At 38.1% G+C, this 17,990-nt stretch overlaps 1 protein-coding gene across 4 annotated transcripts in view; it reads left to right on the plus strand.

Moving 5' to 3' along the window:
• Positions 1–17,990, plus strand: part of DYNC1I1 (dynein cytoplasmic 1 intermediate chain 1) — a 339,110-nt gene that overhangs the window by 39,487 nt on the left and 281,633 nt on the right. For 2 of the 4 annotated variants that reach the window (XM_036863139.1, XM_036863141.1), the window contains exons 3-4: positions 6,187–6,301; positions 8,976–9,117. In XM_036863139.1, the coding sequence (XP_036719034.1) occupies positions 6,187–6,301; positions 8,976–9,117 (257 nt within the window). The remainder of the gene's footprint in view (positions 1–6,186; positions 6,302–8,975; positions 9,118–17,990) is intronic. The other 2 variants (XM_036863140.1, XM_036863142.1) reach the window with 1 other exon arrangement.

The raw sequence follows: 17,990 nt of genomic DNA on the forward strand, positions 1-17,990 counted from the left end.
GCTAGACCCGAATCCAGGACCGTTGATTCCCAATTCAATGCCTTGCTGCCATGTCATGTTTTTTTCTACTATCAGAATCCAACAAGTAGTTTATTTTTAATTCTCCAGTTTGTTGTGGTGGTGTAGAAATAGCCCACATCTTGTACAAAAACCAGATGCCACAGATATTTTTGAGTAGTTTTCTAAGAAGGAAACTACATACAGAGTGATATGCTTGTGTGTATACAAACCAGAGCTGCTTCCCTACTCAGAGTTTTTCTTTAAGCGAAAAGAAGAATGTGTTTTGATGCCTTACAAGCTAAGTGCTATTTCACACTGTAAGGCGGGGATAACAAGGTAAAAAGGTTTCTAACAATTATTTTCGAACAAAGTAAAACATAACTGCAGTTGTTCTCTAGCCTTCTGGTATCTTGCTTCTCTTGGTACCATTACACTTTGATGGATGTCATAGTTTATTTGTCCTTGACAGTGAGCGTAATGTTTTTCCTTCACAGATCTTTGCTGTTACATATGCAGTCTTGAGTGAAGTAGAGGTGAGAATTGACAAGGAATGGCTATTCATTTCCATGCAAAGCCAAAAAAAGCATTAAGTTATTTTGCTCCCTTTCCTTCAAATGTCAACACTTACTGTAGTTTTAAAGCACCTGTTATCCTTTACTAATAACCGGTTTCCTTTTAAACTGACATTCTAATATCCAACTTGAATTCCATAGAATTACCACAAAATGCGAAGTGATATGGGAAATCTGGTTCCAAATTATGCTGTCTGCTTCATCCTTGTCATTTTACACATTTTGGGGGGAAATTACAGGCAAACAAGACTGGTAGAAACAGGCCGCCCTTTTTGTTCCTATACCACGCAGCTTTGATGGGGATTTAGCGTGTTATGCAACAGACAGAGCCCTGCCAGACTGGGGACGGCAGGTGGTGGAGAGTGTGAAACACCTGGACTCTGGGCCTTCCTGGGCCTCTACCTAGTTCTGGAATTAAAGTTTTACATAGTCTTAGTTTCCTCATTTCTAAATTGACAGGGTGGTTGAAGCCTGACTCTGCTCCTTGGAGTCCCATGGCAATATAGAATCCCAGCCTCCCCTCCCCAGAGTCTCTGATTTGAAATATCTAAATAGGACCAGATTTTGGGATCCACTGAACTGCATCATCCTGAAGGTGTGTCCTGGCTTTCAGTCCTGTCCCTCTACAGCCCATCTCCCCGACAAAAGATCTTTTCTTGGGTCAGACTATGATGACTTGGTTTGTTCTGAGAAGCCAGTGTTGTAAGACAGAGGCAGTAGAACTCAGTGGTTATACAGAGGCTTTCAAGTTGAATGTGGCTAGGAAACCTGGCTCTGCCCTTCGCAGAATGGCCTTGAGTGAGTCTGGGACCTCTCTGAACCTGGTTTCCCTTCTGTAAAATGGAGAGAAGAGTGGGTCCTTCCTCATGGAGCTCTGGGAGGATCCAAGGAGATGATGTAGAGCAGTGAAAGACGCAGAGGATCTGGTTGGTAAGAAACAGCTGTTACTCTGCTCCTGAGATGGGCTCTAAATGGGGCCTGTAGAATGGCTGCATACATTCGTCAGGATCAATGCTAGGGAGGCCATTATTCAAAAATGCCCCATTATTAGAAGGGTCTTATAATTCAAGGCCCCTAGTTTCCTGGCATGATGGCATTTTGTAGCTGAAAGAAACCTGGAAATAATCTCTTCTGATCCTTCTTTTTCAAATGCTCTTATGCCCCTGGGGGCTAAGCCTCAGAAGTGGTCCCCCTTTATCTCCAGTCTCAGGAAGGACCCCCTCTTCCAGCCAAGCCAGTTGTCCAAATCAGAAACCTGGGGTCATTCTTTCACCACCCCTTCTCCAGCTTACACTGATCATGGGTCCTAGACAGGCACAATAGCTCTCCCCTTTCTATTCCATCTCCTTTTTCCCTAAATCCACATTACAGCCAGACTCAGATTCTTACATTTCACCTTATGGGCCATGCTCTCTGTTGACAGGAAGTTTATGAATATTCTCTTCCCTTGGCTTTTGCTGTTCTGTTAACCACATGTCTTTCAGTTCTCATCTCAGATGTCTCTTCCTCTGGAAAGCCTTCTCTAATACCTTTCTCTAACACATGACTGAGTTAGTCCTGTACCCTATCCTTGACCTTATCAAATTATTTAGCACCATTTGCTTGTTCATTTGTCTTTTTCTCCTATTAGAGCACAAACTTTTGGGGACAGGGTTGTATTTTTTCATCACTGAGTCAATGTCCAGCACAGATCCTGCCACATAGTAGGACTTCAATTAAGGGTTATAGAATTAACGAGTGAATGAATGAATGAGCACCTTAACTAGTTAGGGCAGGTCTGAGATGCTGGTCACAGACATTCTTTCCAAGGACCGGAATATTTTTCTGCAAATTTCCTTGGAAGCTTCAGATCCTGAGTCTGTGGAATGCTCTAGTTAACTGGCCACGGTCATTGACTCCTAAGTTTAAGACTTTCTAGTTTTTGTGTTGTTTGTAGAGAGTTAGAAATAGCCTTAGGCTTATAAGTTTGATATTTTCAAACTTTATTTAGGCTTATATTTTAAATAAAACAAGTTTAGAATAAAAAGGAAGCGAAATGCTCTTTAATGCTAATCTGAGTGACAGTTTTTTGCCGTGACTGAAAACTAGTGTGAATTGGGACCACCCAGGTTGGTTGTCTCTACAGAATCCAGAAAACTGTGTACATGTATAAAGTTACACTCTCTGCGTCTTTGGATGTCAACTGCTTTCTTGGTTGTGGTATTATGGATGAAATCTGATTTTAAAATAAATATAGTGGTCACCATTTAAGACACAGAGCCAATGTCATGAAAAATTGGCTTTAAAGCAATGAGGTGTGCTTAATGAGGCCACCCTGAAATTTTGTCGTGTCCTTGGCCTTCTGCCAAATTGCTGCAAGGTAAGATGGACAGAGGCTTTCCGACCTTTCCTCACTTGTTCGTCTAACAGCTATGCAGCTGTCTTTGGAAAAATGACTGACAATTCTCGGCTGACAAATTTTCTTTCTTCACATACCCTCTCTGGGTCTCAGCTGTGATGACTCTTCACAAACAGAAATACCATTTGCTGGGAGAGACACCGAGCATATTTTAAATTACTAGTACGCAAAAACTCCTTGTTGAGTCATTAAAATGTATTAGGACTCTGTAGTATTTACTTGGAAAAAACCAGAGGTTTCATGATTAGGGCTTGGTATAACTGTCTTGGATGAAGTAACGCATTGTTTAGTTTAAGGTGCTAGTTGGTAACAGTTACGAACTGCCTTTATTTCCAATAAGCCCCAGTTACCTAACTTTGCATTTTTCCTGGTCAACTTTGAGTGTTGATAGCTTTCCTAAGCTTCTGTTACGTCTAGATGGACATTTATCCTTACTAATATTTGTCATTATATTGTCTGTTTCCTTAAGAATTAAAAAAGGCAGAAGGCAGAGAATGAGTTGTAGAGACACCTTGTATCGTGGGAGTGACACGTTGGAGGTGGAGTTCGGGTGTGCTATTTTTGCACAGTGTCTGACCATGCATGTTGACACGCGGTTTATGTCCTAATATGTTTTTTGAATGCTTAATGATTAAAGTTAGGACTTACCTGGTGGTGCAGTGGTTAAGAATCTGCCTGCCAATGCAGGGGACACAGGTTCGATCCCTGGTCCGAGAAGATCCCACATGCCGCGGAGCAGCTAAGCCCGTGCGCCACAACTACTGAGCCTGCGCTCTAGAGCCCGTGAGCCACACCTACTGAAGCCCACATGCCACACCTACTGAAGCCCACATGCCTAGAGCCCTGCTCCGCAGCAAGAGAAGCCACCGCAATGAGAAGCCCACGCACCGCAACGAAGAGTAGCCACCTCTCGCCGCAACTAGAGAAAGCCTGCGCGCAGCAACGAAGACCCAATGCAGCCAAAAATAAATATAAAAAAATAGATAAATTTATTTAAAAAAATGATTAAAGTTAGAATAAATTTTAAAAAAACCAGATTCTGTGCCTTTCTGCATAGGACATACATGACAGAAGGTTATAGATATTATGCCCTAAGTTTATGCAAAAGGAAAAGATTTGACGGATCTTTTTCTGTTCACTCTATATAAGCTCCATTAGAACCTCTCGTGTTCATTACCACCGGCACTCCGTTGTCCTTAAATAAGTTTTTGTTGAAAGGATGAGGAAAAGTGGCTTTGTTATGAGCACTGGGTCACTGGAAACTTAGATGACTCCTTCTCACAGTGGTGTTGTAAAGGGGCTTAGTGAATGGGATATAGCTGGTGGAAACTGCTCTGAATGGTGTGTAATTCTTAGATTCTATAGCTATAGAATAGCAGTTACCAAAGGCAGAATATTCATTCATTCAACACATTTTTTATTGATAATTGTGCATCAACTGTCAAGCCTTGATCTGGATGTGTGGATATAGTGGTGAACAAAATAAACACGTTATCTGCTCTCAGTGAAGCTGACAGTCCAGTTATGGCTTAACTCTTCACTGTAAAACCATGCTATTCTGTATTGGCTTCCTGAGATGAATTGTGCTTATCTTCGTTTTTTCATTTGTAGTTTAGCAGTGGCAGTGGTAATTTCCCTTTTCTTTCATTTCTCCCCTTTCCCTTCAGTCCTTTTTTTAACTTTATGGTATGTGAATACTGAAATAGATTGTCACTCTGCAAGGTCCTTTTTCTTATCTTAGTTCTGTCTTTGCCTCTGTTGTATGCATAAACTTTGGAACTTGCTAGTTTAAATGTTAAAATTGGGAAAGAACGTGAACTTTGATATCTTCCAAGATTAAACTGCCGCTTCAGAATTTTGGGTTACGTGAGAGTGCCTGAATCTTCTAATATCCTCATTAGCCCTTATCGATCCCCATAATGGCAGTTTTCCCTCTGATGACAGGTAGACTTCAAACATATGACTGCATTTTAAGCCTGAGGCGAATAATAACAGAAGCCTTGAGCCTAGCACTATGTGCAAAGATGCATTTTACTTATAATTGGGGTGTAGGTTACCATCTGGGAGTAAGTCAAGTTTGCATGAACTCTTTCTGCTTTAGATGCCACAACAGAAATTATGCTTCACAGCTTTGAAATGTACTTTGCACTCCTGAAAGAGGTAATGCATCTGTTAGGGAGCCCAGCTTGCCCCTGGGGAGAAAGGTGTGTCTGATAACTGGATAATTGGCTTTTGACAAGCTCTAAGACAACTTCCTGCCTGTAAACTCGCAAAGCCTTGTCGTGAGGTAGCTACACATCAAATAGGATGTCATCGTGTTTCAGATGTGGGGCAAATGCCTTGTCTTAAGTAGTAATTGTGTTATGAAAAAGAAAAGAGACCTGAGAATTCCCCCCAGAATTCCACCACTAACCTTCTTTAACCTGTATTTTGACTTGTCGCTATCCTATAAAAAGACAAACTGGGCATAGGATCTGACTATAAGAGGCTCAGACAAACAAGATGTGTTTTTAAGATAGAACTTGGGGAAAGAACGTCTCTCTCCTAAATGATTTTTTGTTTTGTATTTTTCTACACGATAATTTTCTCCTTTGAGTTAATATGTATAATGGAAGCCTATGAAAATCAGAATTAAGCAACAATACTTACATCAGTATTGTTCACATTCTTTAATAAACATTTTAGCCTGGTTTATTTAAACCATGGTAAACTTAGATTACTGATACAATAGTGTATTGTACAGTTACAGATTTTCATAACTAATTTTACTTTTTAGCCAGATCCCAATAATTCCTTGTTTGCATAATTCCAAACGTGAGCCATGAATATTACAAACACACACTCATCAAGAACTGATAATATGTCTTCCCAGAAGGGGCAAGAGGGTTTAGAAAACCAGACAGAATTTTTTTTTAAATCACATCCCAGTTAGAAATATTTTGCCGTGATGGTTTCTTCCGAAACTGAGTGAGAAAAACTCTCATACCCTGTGATAGAGACAGGAAAAAGCCTTCAACCAAAGGAGAAAGTGCTGGGTTAGTAATTATTAAATGGAGCAGTTACAATGTTTTTTCATCCTTTATACACATGATTATATCTATTTAGGGCTTTTGCCTGGTGTTTGCTGCCATGCATTTACCATTTTCAGTTTCAGCCAGGAAAAGCATGCCTTTAGCTCTGTTATTCACTTTTCTTACTGGCATCTATTTTTTGTAGGCTGATATGCAGCAGAAGAAAGAACCAGTTCAGGATGACTCTGACCTGGATCGCAAACGCCGAGAGACAGAGGCTTTGCTGCAAAGCATCGGGATATCACCGGAGCCCCCTCTAGGTACTTAAAAGTGCTTTGTGTTATTTCCTCAGATTTGACTTGTGTGGGATATACCATGTCCAGCATTTACTATTCTTTTACGTCTGTTTTTGTTTTTATTTTGTAAGAAATGCTTTGGCTTATGGGTCAGATGTATTTATTTTTGGAATTGAGGGGGCTGGAAGGAAATAGGAGGACAGGTTGTAGAGTTGTTAGCAGTTTGCTGCTTATTGGCTGATTCTACGGTCAACCTTCTCCACTGTGTTATTTGTTAAATGAGTTGCCACATGGTAAATACAAGAAATCTCAAAATTAAGAAAAAAAAATTGTTCTTCATTTTCATTGCTGAATCCCTGCCTCCCTCTGCCAACCTAAATACTGTGAATCTGGTTATGAATTTCACAACCACCACAGACATAGTTATTCCATGATGAAAATAGAATGCTCAGTGGGAAATTTGAAGGAAAACTTAGAAGGGTGACAGATTAGCAGCTAATTAACAAGTTTAAATTTCTTTGACTCTGTTGTATATCTTGGTTTCACTGCTCATCGGCATTTTTACTGCAGCACCCCTCCTCCAACTCATTCACTCCTAGTTAATTATCCATGACCTCATTTTATCCAGGGTTTGGATATTGAACTATTTGTTTTATTTGTGTTGAAGGTAACTTGTACATAATGTGTTTACTCTGTCACTTAACTATATATCACTCATGTGATAAGTTATTTTATTTTTCTTTATCCATTTGCTTTCCATATGTTTTAGAGTAATCCTAGGGTGTCTGTAAAACTACGTGATATCCAATATAGTAAAACAAAAACTTTAAAAGTAATACATATAAATAAATACAGTATCAGGTCTCCTTTTATCAATGGTTTGTCTTCTTTTATTTCCATCATTGGCTTTTATATTAAAATAAATTTTCATGTATTTCCATAATTACTTAAATTAACAGTAAAAACTATCCCATGTACAACAAAATGGCAAGTGTTTATATCACTATAAATAAGAAAAAGAGCAATATACATAAGCATACAAATTATTAAGTATAGCTGAATATAATTTAATACATACACACAAAACTAAAACACCATGAAAAGGCATTTTATACTCAACCTCAGTTTGTAGTAGGTAAAATCATATGTCTAACAATGATATAATAAACCCAAATAAGACGTTGATTATTTTGTTAGCTTCTTTGTGGTATGAAAGAGGTAAACTATGGGATATTTGAGTGATGGACCTTCTTTGAGGAGCTGACAAATTTTTTTATTACTTAGTTGACAAGTGATATATATTAGACACTTTGCAATTATATTTTTGCCTCAAAATAGCCTTTGAAGTTCTGCTGCAATGTGAACAGTGGTTAAACACAATAGTAGAATATCTATTCTCCCCTAACCTGCATAAAGCCGGCAATTAAACCTTAAGAGCAAAACAGTTTAAACATCCCTAAACCATGACCAAATTCTGAACTATCCCTGCATCCCTGCCAAAGGGCCCTGGCAAGGGTGGACTCCATTTTCAATTTTCATCCATCTCTCCGACTGACCCTCTGACTTATTGCAGAGGGTAATCAGTGAATTAATTGTAGAACCACATGAAAATTCCTAGTTACTTGACAGATCTGCCATTGTGTTATAGGATTTGGACAAAATAGTTAAACCCTTTACCTTATTAAATAAATAAAAGGAAATTGCACATGATTGAAACCAAATGGGAATCTACACTATGTATTGAAGTTTCTTTCTGCCCATATGGCTTCTTTGGCATGTGTGATATTGAGAACCCGTTCTCATCTGGCCTGGAGCCACCTTGGCTATTTGGTGCAGCTTCTATCTGAAGGACATTTGGCTTGTACCTGAAGGATAGAGAAAAAAAATACATTTGCACTTCCTTTAGTTTTTTTCTTTTATTATCCCTGCTCTCAGACTTTCAGCCTGCCCTGACCTTGATCTTTGAACTTGCTTCTCCTGTCTGCAGAATGGCAGTTTACTTACGTGCACATGGCAGTGCTTTCTAGAGCTGCCAGAAGCAAAGGAACACAATTCACAAACACAGTAAACATTACAATGGGATGAAACTATTAATTAAGTGTACAAATAAAGCAGCCTGGCATTTTGCTTTGTTTTGAAAGAGATTTTTAAATTACCAGGTTCAACATTTACCCTTTCTCTATCTGTCACTTAGTCTCTCACAGCAAATGCAGTTTATACTCCATGGACAATAGATTTCCCTCCAAATGCAGACATACAACAGCCTTTTCTGACTCCCCGTGACCATTTAAAATTATTCAGAATCACTTATTTTATAATCTTTTAAAGTTTTATAGACACCTCATTTTATTTTTTAATAGGTCACATCTATACTAACAAAATAAAGTGGAGAATTAGAATTATCTGGATAGTTCATGCTAGAGAGAGATTTGACTTGAATTATCTGGATAACTGTTTTGATTCTCCATTTTACTTTGTTAAGGTGGACATGGCCTTAGAATCCCTAAGTTAATTCTGTCTAAATTCATTTCAAATTTTAATTTCCAAAATATGAAAAATTCACTTGACTTTCTTCCTTTTCTTTTCTTTCCTTTTTTGTTTTTTTTTTTTCCTTATCCCATCTCAATCTCTCCTGGCCATACGACCACTTTAATTTGGGCCCATTTGTTTTGATTTGTCTGACGCTGCTCTTCCCCAGTGCAGTCGCTGCATTTTTTAACATGGGATACCTGTTATTTTCATTATTTAGTCCCAACCCCTATGTCTCCCTCCTCGAAATCAGTGAGCACTCCCAGTGAAGCTGGAAGCCAAGACTCAGGCGACCTGGGACCATTGACAAGGTAAGAATTTTCCCTTTACAAAGGCCATGGTGGGGTGTCAATAATACAAGCCCCCCCCTCCACCACCAAAAAAAAGGCCTGAAAACCACATCATTCTGTTGTACGCTGTTAAATGTGCATGCATCTTCAACGTATCAGTCATTTTATGTTTACATTTATGGTGGCTTGCTATTTTTGGTGGCATAGCGTTGAATTTGAACCCTAGAAATGATAAACATATATTATCCTTCCATGAATGGGCTAATTTAGCACCATGTATCTTGTTTGACAAACACAAACATATCCATTAGCTTAGGCCTAAAAGAAAGCAGGGAAGGACCAAAGACAAATGGAATATATATCCAACTTCTTCTTATTCAACTTTGGTTTTGGTTTCCATGAGAATCTTTGCGACTAGAACGCTGAGATGTTCTAACCCTAAATTTAATTTTTCAAAAGTCTTGTTTATTTGCTTAATAGAGTTGATTAATTTGAGAACTGGGTCCCCAAAGTGTTTTTATTATCATTACTAATTATTATAATCATCAGGATTGACTGCTCTGTTTTTGTCAATTGCCAAATTTTTATTACACTAGGTATATTCCAAGATTATGTAATTAGCTTCTCAAAGCAGATACAGACATTCTCTAATTTGACCACTGAGGGGACATCCAAAATGTAAAGATGTAACGAGAGAAAGCAGAAGGCTCATTCATATGCACGGAGTCATGGAAACTTTCTTAATCCAGGTGCCTTCAGCAGGATTCCCACATGCGGTTGCCTACAGGCCAGTGATAGAGATGAGGGGGGAGTGGGGGCCCGTGGCAGCTGGTTAGCAAGCACTCCCGTTATAAAGGTCAGATGTCTCCTCACAGCTCAGGCTGGTTGAGCTCAGGTGGGAACATGGACCCAGTTTTTCCGCATCTTTCAATTTTTCATGAGAAGCTAAAAATTCAAGTATTTATGCAACAGTCTCCTAAATGTTAACTGTTAATGACTTTGTTAAAAGTAGTTGTGGGCTAGATCTTGCTGACAATTTGTGATCTCTCTCTTTGACTCTTAATTTTTTAAAAATCATGAAATACTTTAATAAAATTTCAAATAAAAGAAACAATCATCCACAACACCACCATTCTGAGAAATCAGCCTTTGCCTTGTCAATGTACCTCTCAATCCTTGTCTACCTGTGTACATTTCTTGCTACCATATATGTTCCTGGAGGAGAGGTATACAATTTTGCATTTTTCTCTGTTAACTTAACACATTATCACAAGCATTATGTTCTGAAAGTCCATTGTTTCCAGAAAAGCGTAGGCAATTTTGGTAAACTATGGAAATGAGAATAGTATTAGCCTGTGCTGTAGGCCTGTTTTTTTTTTGCTTTCTGAAACCAGCGTGTAAGACTGAATTGATCTCACCAATATCTGCCTGTTGGCGTGTTTCAGACTTGAGTGTTTTGTTTTGATAGGGCCTTTTGAAACCAGTGGACACTGCTTTCAATTTGAGAAAAGTGAAAGTAGAGGCTTTTGTGGGCACCAGGCTGGTTTATGTTAGTAAATCGCCTTTGTGATTTGGGGTAGCACACGTCTTCTCTCATCTTTTGCTTTGAACACTTCAAAAGGTCTTTGAGGGGGAACAAAAGTAGTAATAACACAGCATGTACCATCTAACATTTATACAAGAGCAGGCACAATATAATCACATTCCTTAGGGGGTCGTTGGCCTGTCATTAAGTTAATTTATTTGCCTCTTTCTGTACAACGATGGTGTTGTGTCAGTGATGCTTAGTGTCAAGGGGTGCAGTTGGCAGCATTAAATACTATTACTGACTTCATAGTTGATGAGCCCTTTTGAAAACTTCTAGAGAAAGCTGACCTGTGCTGTTAGCACTCTGGGGACAGCAGCAGTTATTCCTTCTGAGAGAACATCACTTCATTTCTTTCCCCTTCTTACATGATTTTTAAACTTAATCACTTTGGAAGAGGCGCTGTCTACTACTCCTACCCCACACAAACTCCAACTAGCTTCAGTTCTTTATAGGAACATTCTGGCAAGAGTAGGCAGCTAGAAGTCAATAAGTATCTCCCTTGCTAAGTGCAGGTTTCATAGAAATGCAAGGAAACTGGCATTGAGGAAATGATGATGTTCAGAAAAACTAAGCATAAAATTGGCTTGAGGAGAAGGCATTAGGAATAGCTTAGTAAATCTTGCCCTTGTTTTGAACTTAGGAACATTCCACTCAAATTTATGTTCTTGCTTCCATGAAATATATATGAGAGTTAAATTTCAGAAGAATGTTATATTTCAGTTTTTAAAATTCCACTTGGAATGTCTTTTTCTGTAGAAGAAACATCTTTTGAAAACAGTTACTATTAACTCTAACACTTCATAAAACATGAGGCTGAGAAAAAACTTGGTAATTCCTAAGAATGTAACTCTATAGTCATAAATTTGCATATTTGTGTAGAATTTGGACCTTTTGAAAAATGGAACATCTTTCAGAAGATAACTTAGGAGTCAAATCAACATATCTGGCCCTACCTAAAGGGGCACATAAATTCTGTCATTCATTTGCCAACATTTCAAACCAAAACTACAATTTTCTTTACAGAACCAAAATTGGGAAACATTTCTTATATAAGCCCTGTAAGTGGTTAATTTGGAAATGGGCATACTTAATGTACCCTATTATAAAGAAAAGGTTAAAATAGTACTTTAAAAAATCAAGTATAACAAAATTTTCTTTTATTGATTTTTAAGAGCAGTTAAGTAAATTTTCTAAATTGAGTGAATAGAGTAGATATATTTAATAATTTTTCAATTATACTAGTGTGATTTAATTTTTAAACTTACAGTGTCATTATTTGTGTTCCAATTTCTGCTTCTGTTGTTATGGCCTGCTTCTCATTTGCAACTTACATTTGTGGTACTTTTCTCTTTCTCTTAATTAGTTTTTGTAGAACCAATTAATCATTGCTCATTTAAATATACTGGACAAAAGAACAAGCTCTTGGGTTTCAAAAAAATCAATTTATTAATAAAAAATTTGAAAGACTAGTTTTACAAATAAATGTAGATGAAAAAAATCCTAAACATACTATTTGCAACTGGAATCCAACACAATATTAAAAGGATACAATGTTATGCTTGGGATATTGACTCAAAAATTGGGATTGATTAAATAATTCAAGGATATTTTAGTATAGGAAAATAAGTTACCATACTTCAGCCTATGAAAAGATCAAAGAGGGAAAAGTAAATATTGCAGTGTATTCTGAAATGGTACTTGCAAAACTTAAACATCTAGTCCCATATTTTAAAACTTAGTAAACTAGGAATAGAAATGTTTTCCTCAATATGATAAAGAATATTAATTTCAAACCAACATGTAAGCTGTGGACAGCTTACATCCTTTATACATGAGAGTGAAGCAGTAGCACTTTATAGCTCTCAAACAAGAATGACTTATGGTTAGTTGAATACATATCTCTCTTCCTCAGGGAATGACAGGTCCTTGAGAGCAGGGAGTAAGTGATATTTGCAGTTGTATCCATATAGTAGGTATTCATTAAATGTTTGTTGAATGAATCAAGTATCCTCCTGCTTTTTACAGATCAGGGCACTGAGACACAGAGAGAATAAGTAATTTTCTCAAGCTCATACAGGACATAGCTACAGTGCTAGGTTTGAACCTGGGCAGGTTGATACAAGTTTCCACAATCTATACCTCAACCCTACATCAGCTCTAACGACAGTCGATATAAGTGATACACAACCTACTCCGTAAGGTTACTGTGATTAAACAAATTAATATCTGTTAAGCACTTGGAAAGGAGTCTGGCATATATTAAGTATATGTGAGTTTTAGCTATTACTGTTATTTTTTTCGTACTTTGATTTAACCCAGCCCTTAGTCCCTAACCTTCAGATATTCAACCAGAAATGAATCTAAGTGATAATCATTCAGCCCACATTTATTCTTATTCACATGGATGGCTCACAAGGGACTTTGCACTAGGGCTCTTCTCATGTTTGGCTGAGATTCCTTAGGCGTCTCAGTGACAAAACTAAATTAGAGGCTGCACTGGCCTGTGGAAACTGGGAGAGTATTGACATCATAAAGTTTACTGTATACCAGAGTATAGGCTACACACTGTCCCAAAGCTGATTCAAGAGGAAGACTTTCACAATGATTTCAAAGATAAAATATGTCTCATTGTGATAACGTTTTGTGCAATCTCTTGTTACAATAACACCCATCCCGTAACATCCTTAAAAAAATAGTCATAGGGAAGATTATTCATGCTTGTCTTTTGTGACAAGTGGCATGGGGTGGACGGATAGTAATACAGTTGATTTCTGTCTTCCTTTTGGACCCTCTATAGCCTTGACACCATCACTAATTTCTACTTTCCAATCAATCAAGGACACTCAGGTACCCCCGTATTTTATTTTTAATAATCTCTTATTATTATAGAAACAATATCAGTTCATTTTATACAATTAGAAAATATAGACAAGTAAAAATAGAAAAAAATCGTACAGAGAATATGCATTAGCACTCTTAATACCTTAGTGTATATTCTTTCATACAATATATATGTCATCATATATATGATAAATGATATCATACTGTACAAACTGTTGAACTTGCTTTTCTATTCAGGTATCTCTATTTTTCCATTTCAGTACATTTTCATCTTATCTAGTATCTATACCATCTTCAAATTTCCCCAGTTGCTCCCAACATAATCCCATTATATTTAAAATTGATGCCTGTCTTCCCAGCTATCAGCACCTATTAACCAAAACGCTTATATCCATAGATTTTCTCTAGAGAGGTGAAGCCCCTCCCAAGGGGACCTTAGATGCAGCAACAGAAGAAATGTCTTCTGAAACACTTAACAGGAGAACAAAGGTACAGAGTGGATTAGAGGTCTTTCAGGCTTCCAGCTTCATGTGTACTCCAGATCAGAACTGGGACGGATGTCTGCAGATCCTCTCCTGTTCAGTTTGAACATTAGGTCTCCATATAGTTAATATTAAGTATCATGTTGACAAAATACTTTGGGTAAAATTCAGGTATTTGATAAACTCTGCCTTTCCCCGATCTACTTACTGCCTAGTGAACTCTGAACTCACAAATAAGGAAATTAGAATAATTTATTCAAGGTCAACTTGTGCTGGCTGCACCTGGTCACCACTTTTTTCTTGTAATTTGAGGAGAGGAAAATGTGCTCAGGGACCACGTGGGCTTGATGCCCGACAGAAAATCCTCAGGACTTTTAAATTCATCCACAATTGGACTCCGTAGGATTCTCTGGCACTACATGAACCTCAAAGGATTTTTAACTCTTTTTGGTGAAAACATCACTATCTTTTAAGGTGCTCTGATGAATCAGAAGCTAAAGGGAAGACTGTAAGGAGGTTTTAGTAAAGGTGAAAAAGTACAATTCAATAATGCAAAACCTTGGGGGAAATTTAATGACTATTAAGATTTTGTGCATCCAAAATTCCTTAAATGATCATTATGTAAAGAGAAGTTGACAGGATGCTACCAGATAATTGGACTTCAGGGAGACTGAAATCACTGATTCGAGGCTGATTAAAAGTCAGTCTCTTTGGAAATTAAAATAAAGTGTACACTATAGGGTTTTCTCTTTGTGTAGCACATAGACTGATTGGTTAAAAATTGTTGATATCCTATCACTGTGTCTCAGGCAGAGAGTACTGTATATACCCATATGGTTATAGTTATAGGGTAAACATCTATTTTTAGCAAGGGGTTGCTGAGATTTCTTCTAGAGAGACTGCTTCCTTGACAGCAGGTCCTCTGTGTAAGATTTGGGGAAAACACATCCTTGCTCTGTGATGGGAAGTCTTGCATTTCTTTTTGAATCCAGCTCAGATGGACTCCCTGTACGGCTTAGTGTGGCCCGTATCAGAGCTCCATGTTAGGGCTTTAGCCGACAGAGGGAAGATTCTCACACAGTAAATGAAGAAAGAGGCTTTTTAAAAAGAGCCTGGTATAAGTGTGTATTGCACTGTTCCAATTTCACTCCTGGCACTGGAAAAAATCTTTATCATTGTCATTGCCAGACCAAAGTAAGGAAATCATTGAGGCTGGGAAGTAAAACATTAACTCATTATTTAAATGTCATTCTTAATTAATTGACATCATGTTAATGATTCTGACAGATTGAGTGATGTGATGGATTTTAAAATGTCCTTATTATTCACTGTATTACTTTTGGAAATGGCTCTTAGAAAAAGAATTTGGGGATGACATTGACTGGAGATTTTCTGTTTGGCACTATGCTCACATCGGCCCAAACTGTTTTCTTTATCTGATTAGTGACTAGTGATTTGTTTGACAGAGAAGACATGTGAACAAGAGTCCAGAAAAACTGTGGGACTCAGAGGAGCTCGGTATTCTGCCCTCGAGAGGTCTCTCCACCTTAAAGAGAAAAGAAGAAGATGAAAATTTGAGCTCCAAGGTGGTTGCTTCAGGGACTAACAAAAGTTGCTAAGTTCAATTGGTAGGGAAGGTAGCTGGACTTCTTTTCATTCTCAGCACAAACTGGCATTATGATCAGCATTCTTTTCAGCTTTATGGAAAAATGATTGACATACATCACTGTTTAAGGTGCACAGCATGATGGTTTGATCTACATGTACTGTGTAATGATAAGCACGATAGGTTCAGCTAACACCCATCTTCTCATATGGATACAATAAAAAGAAAAGAAAGAAAAAAAGAAAAAAGAAAAAGCATTTTCACCTTGCAATGAGAATCTTAGGATTTACTGTCTTAGCAACTTTCCTGTATATCATACAGCAGTGTTAGCTTTAATCATCACGTTGTATGTTACAGCCCTCGTACTTATTTATCTTATAACTGGAAGTTTGTACCTTTTGACCCCCTTCATCTAATTCCTGCTCCCCCACCCTTTGCCTCTAGTAACCACAAGTGTGATCTCTTTTTCTGAGTTTGTTTGGTTTTTTTGGATTCCACATATCACTGAGATTATACAGTTTTGTCTTTTTCTGTCTGACTTATTTCAATTACCATAATGTCTTCAAGGTCCATCCATGTTGTCACAAACAGTAGGATTTCCTCATTTTTTATGGTTGAATAATATTTCATTATATATATGTGTGCATACCACAGCTTCTTTATCCATTCATGCATTGAGGTCAGCATTTTCAAGATAGGCTGTCCTTCTTCAGTGGGGAAGTGAGCCTGAAAAATTCTCCTGGCACCATGTGGTGACATCATGCCATACAAGACTGAGTTCTGTGTAAGTGGCTTGGTAGAGATGAAGGGAGTTAGGCAGACATGCCCTGATTTATTCTCTCATTTTTTAATAAAGAAAATAAAAACTATTTCTTTGGGAATCAGCTTGCCCTCACAATTCACACCCATCTGCAGAAAAGGCAGGTAAAGACCATTCATTTGTTCATTCATTCATCACATTCATTCAATAAATGGTTGAGAATTTATTGTACGACACACAATAAATGCTAGACCTGCAAGGAATACAAAGATGGAGGAATTCTTCTTACTTCTAAAGATCCCACTTCCAGTAAATTGACGTATTTAATTTGAAGCCATCTAAGGAAATGTTTCTATGTAGTTAACAGCTCTTAAATATTTGTACTCATAGAGATGAGCAATAATGTCATAAAGCATTATTCCCAGATCATCTATAATTAACTAGTAAATTCTTGTGAGACAAGTGCTTTTGATTCATTACTACCCTACCTAGAGTCTTGACACATATTAGGTACTTGGTAAATGTTTATTGATGTGTGTGTTTGTGTGCATGCGTGTGCACGCTTGCACAGCTTGCAAAAAAACTGAATAGGATGGGTGCAGGATGAGTGGAGAGATAAGGACCCAGGTAATAGCAAGGTAGTTCAAGGTTGCTGGGCTAGTTGCTGGAAGGTGGACTTTACTCAAGGGGAACCATTGGCAGTGGTTAGAGGACTGAGGTACAAGGCAAGGATTTCTCATAGAAACAAGGCAGAAGTCCAATTACTGGGATCAGGGCAAAAAGGTAGGGTAGGACTAACAGTGTGTTTGTCTTCATGCTGAGGCCCCTGGGCTTTGTAACAGTGCTTATTACATCCTTTAGACCATCTTCAGACTTGGCCTTAAAGCGTGATGCAGGGCTACTATTGAGGTCAAGTGGGTTGTAGGTTGGCAAAGAGAACTGAAATAAGAGGTGCAGGCATTTCTCCGTTCTTGTCCCATAGAGAGACAAGTTTTTTGTGAATGAGGTTATTGAGGACAAATAAGTTTAGAGAGCAAGGCATTTGAGCTGGGCCTTAAATAGTGCCTATGCTTTGGACAAGTAGAGGTGGGAGAAAGGACATTCCAGATAATGGGAGAGGCAAAAACAAAGGAAAATGGTGGAGGAAGGAAGAGTATGGGGTGTAGAATGCATGTGAAGGAGGCAGTATGAAAAGAGATCAGAGTCTGGGGGGCAAGTATGGCCTTGGAGATAGTTCAGATTCCTGGCTTCCATATCTGGTGGCTATCTATTGAATTTACTTGGCAGCTTATTAAAAACACAGATACCTAGGGCACAGGTCTGAGTTGAGATCTGGGCCACTGCATTTTTATAATGCTTTCAAGATTTGCAGACGAGTTTGGGGGAACCATTGGTCTGATAAAAAGGACTGAAGGTCTGAATGAGGACTGTGGCGATAGAGAAGGAAAGGAAAGACAGATGAGACAAGGAAAGGTGAAATGGCTTTGGTGTTACAGATGGATATGTCCAAAAAGCACGTGAAAAGGTGGGACTTGGAGTACAGGGGTGATGAGGACGTTGGGGTTACTTTTTGCTGAAGATACGTGGACATCTTTGGGATCACCTATGGTTAGAGTA

Source organism: Balaenoptera musculus, chromosome 9, assembly GCF_009873245.2.
Source record: "Balaenoptera musculus isolate JJ_BM4_2016_0621 chromosome 9, mBalMus1.pri.v3, whole genome shotgun sequence".
NCBI lineage: Eukaryota > Metazoa > Chordata > Mammalia > Artiodactyla > Balaenopteridae > Balaenoptera > Balaenoptera musculus.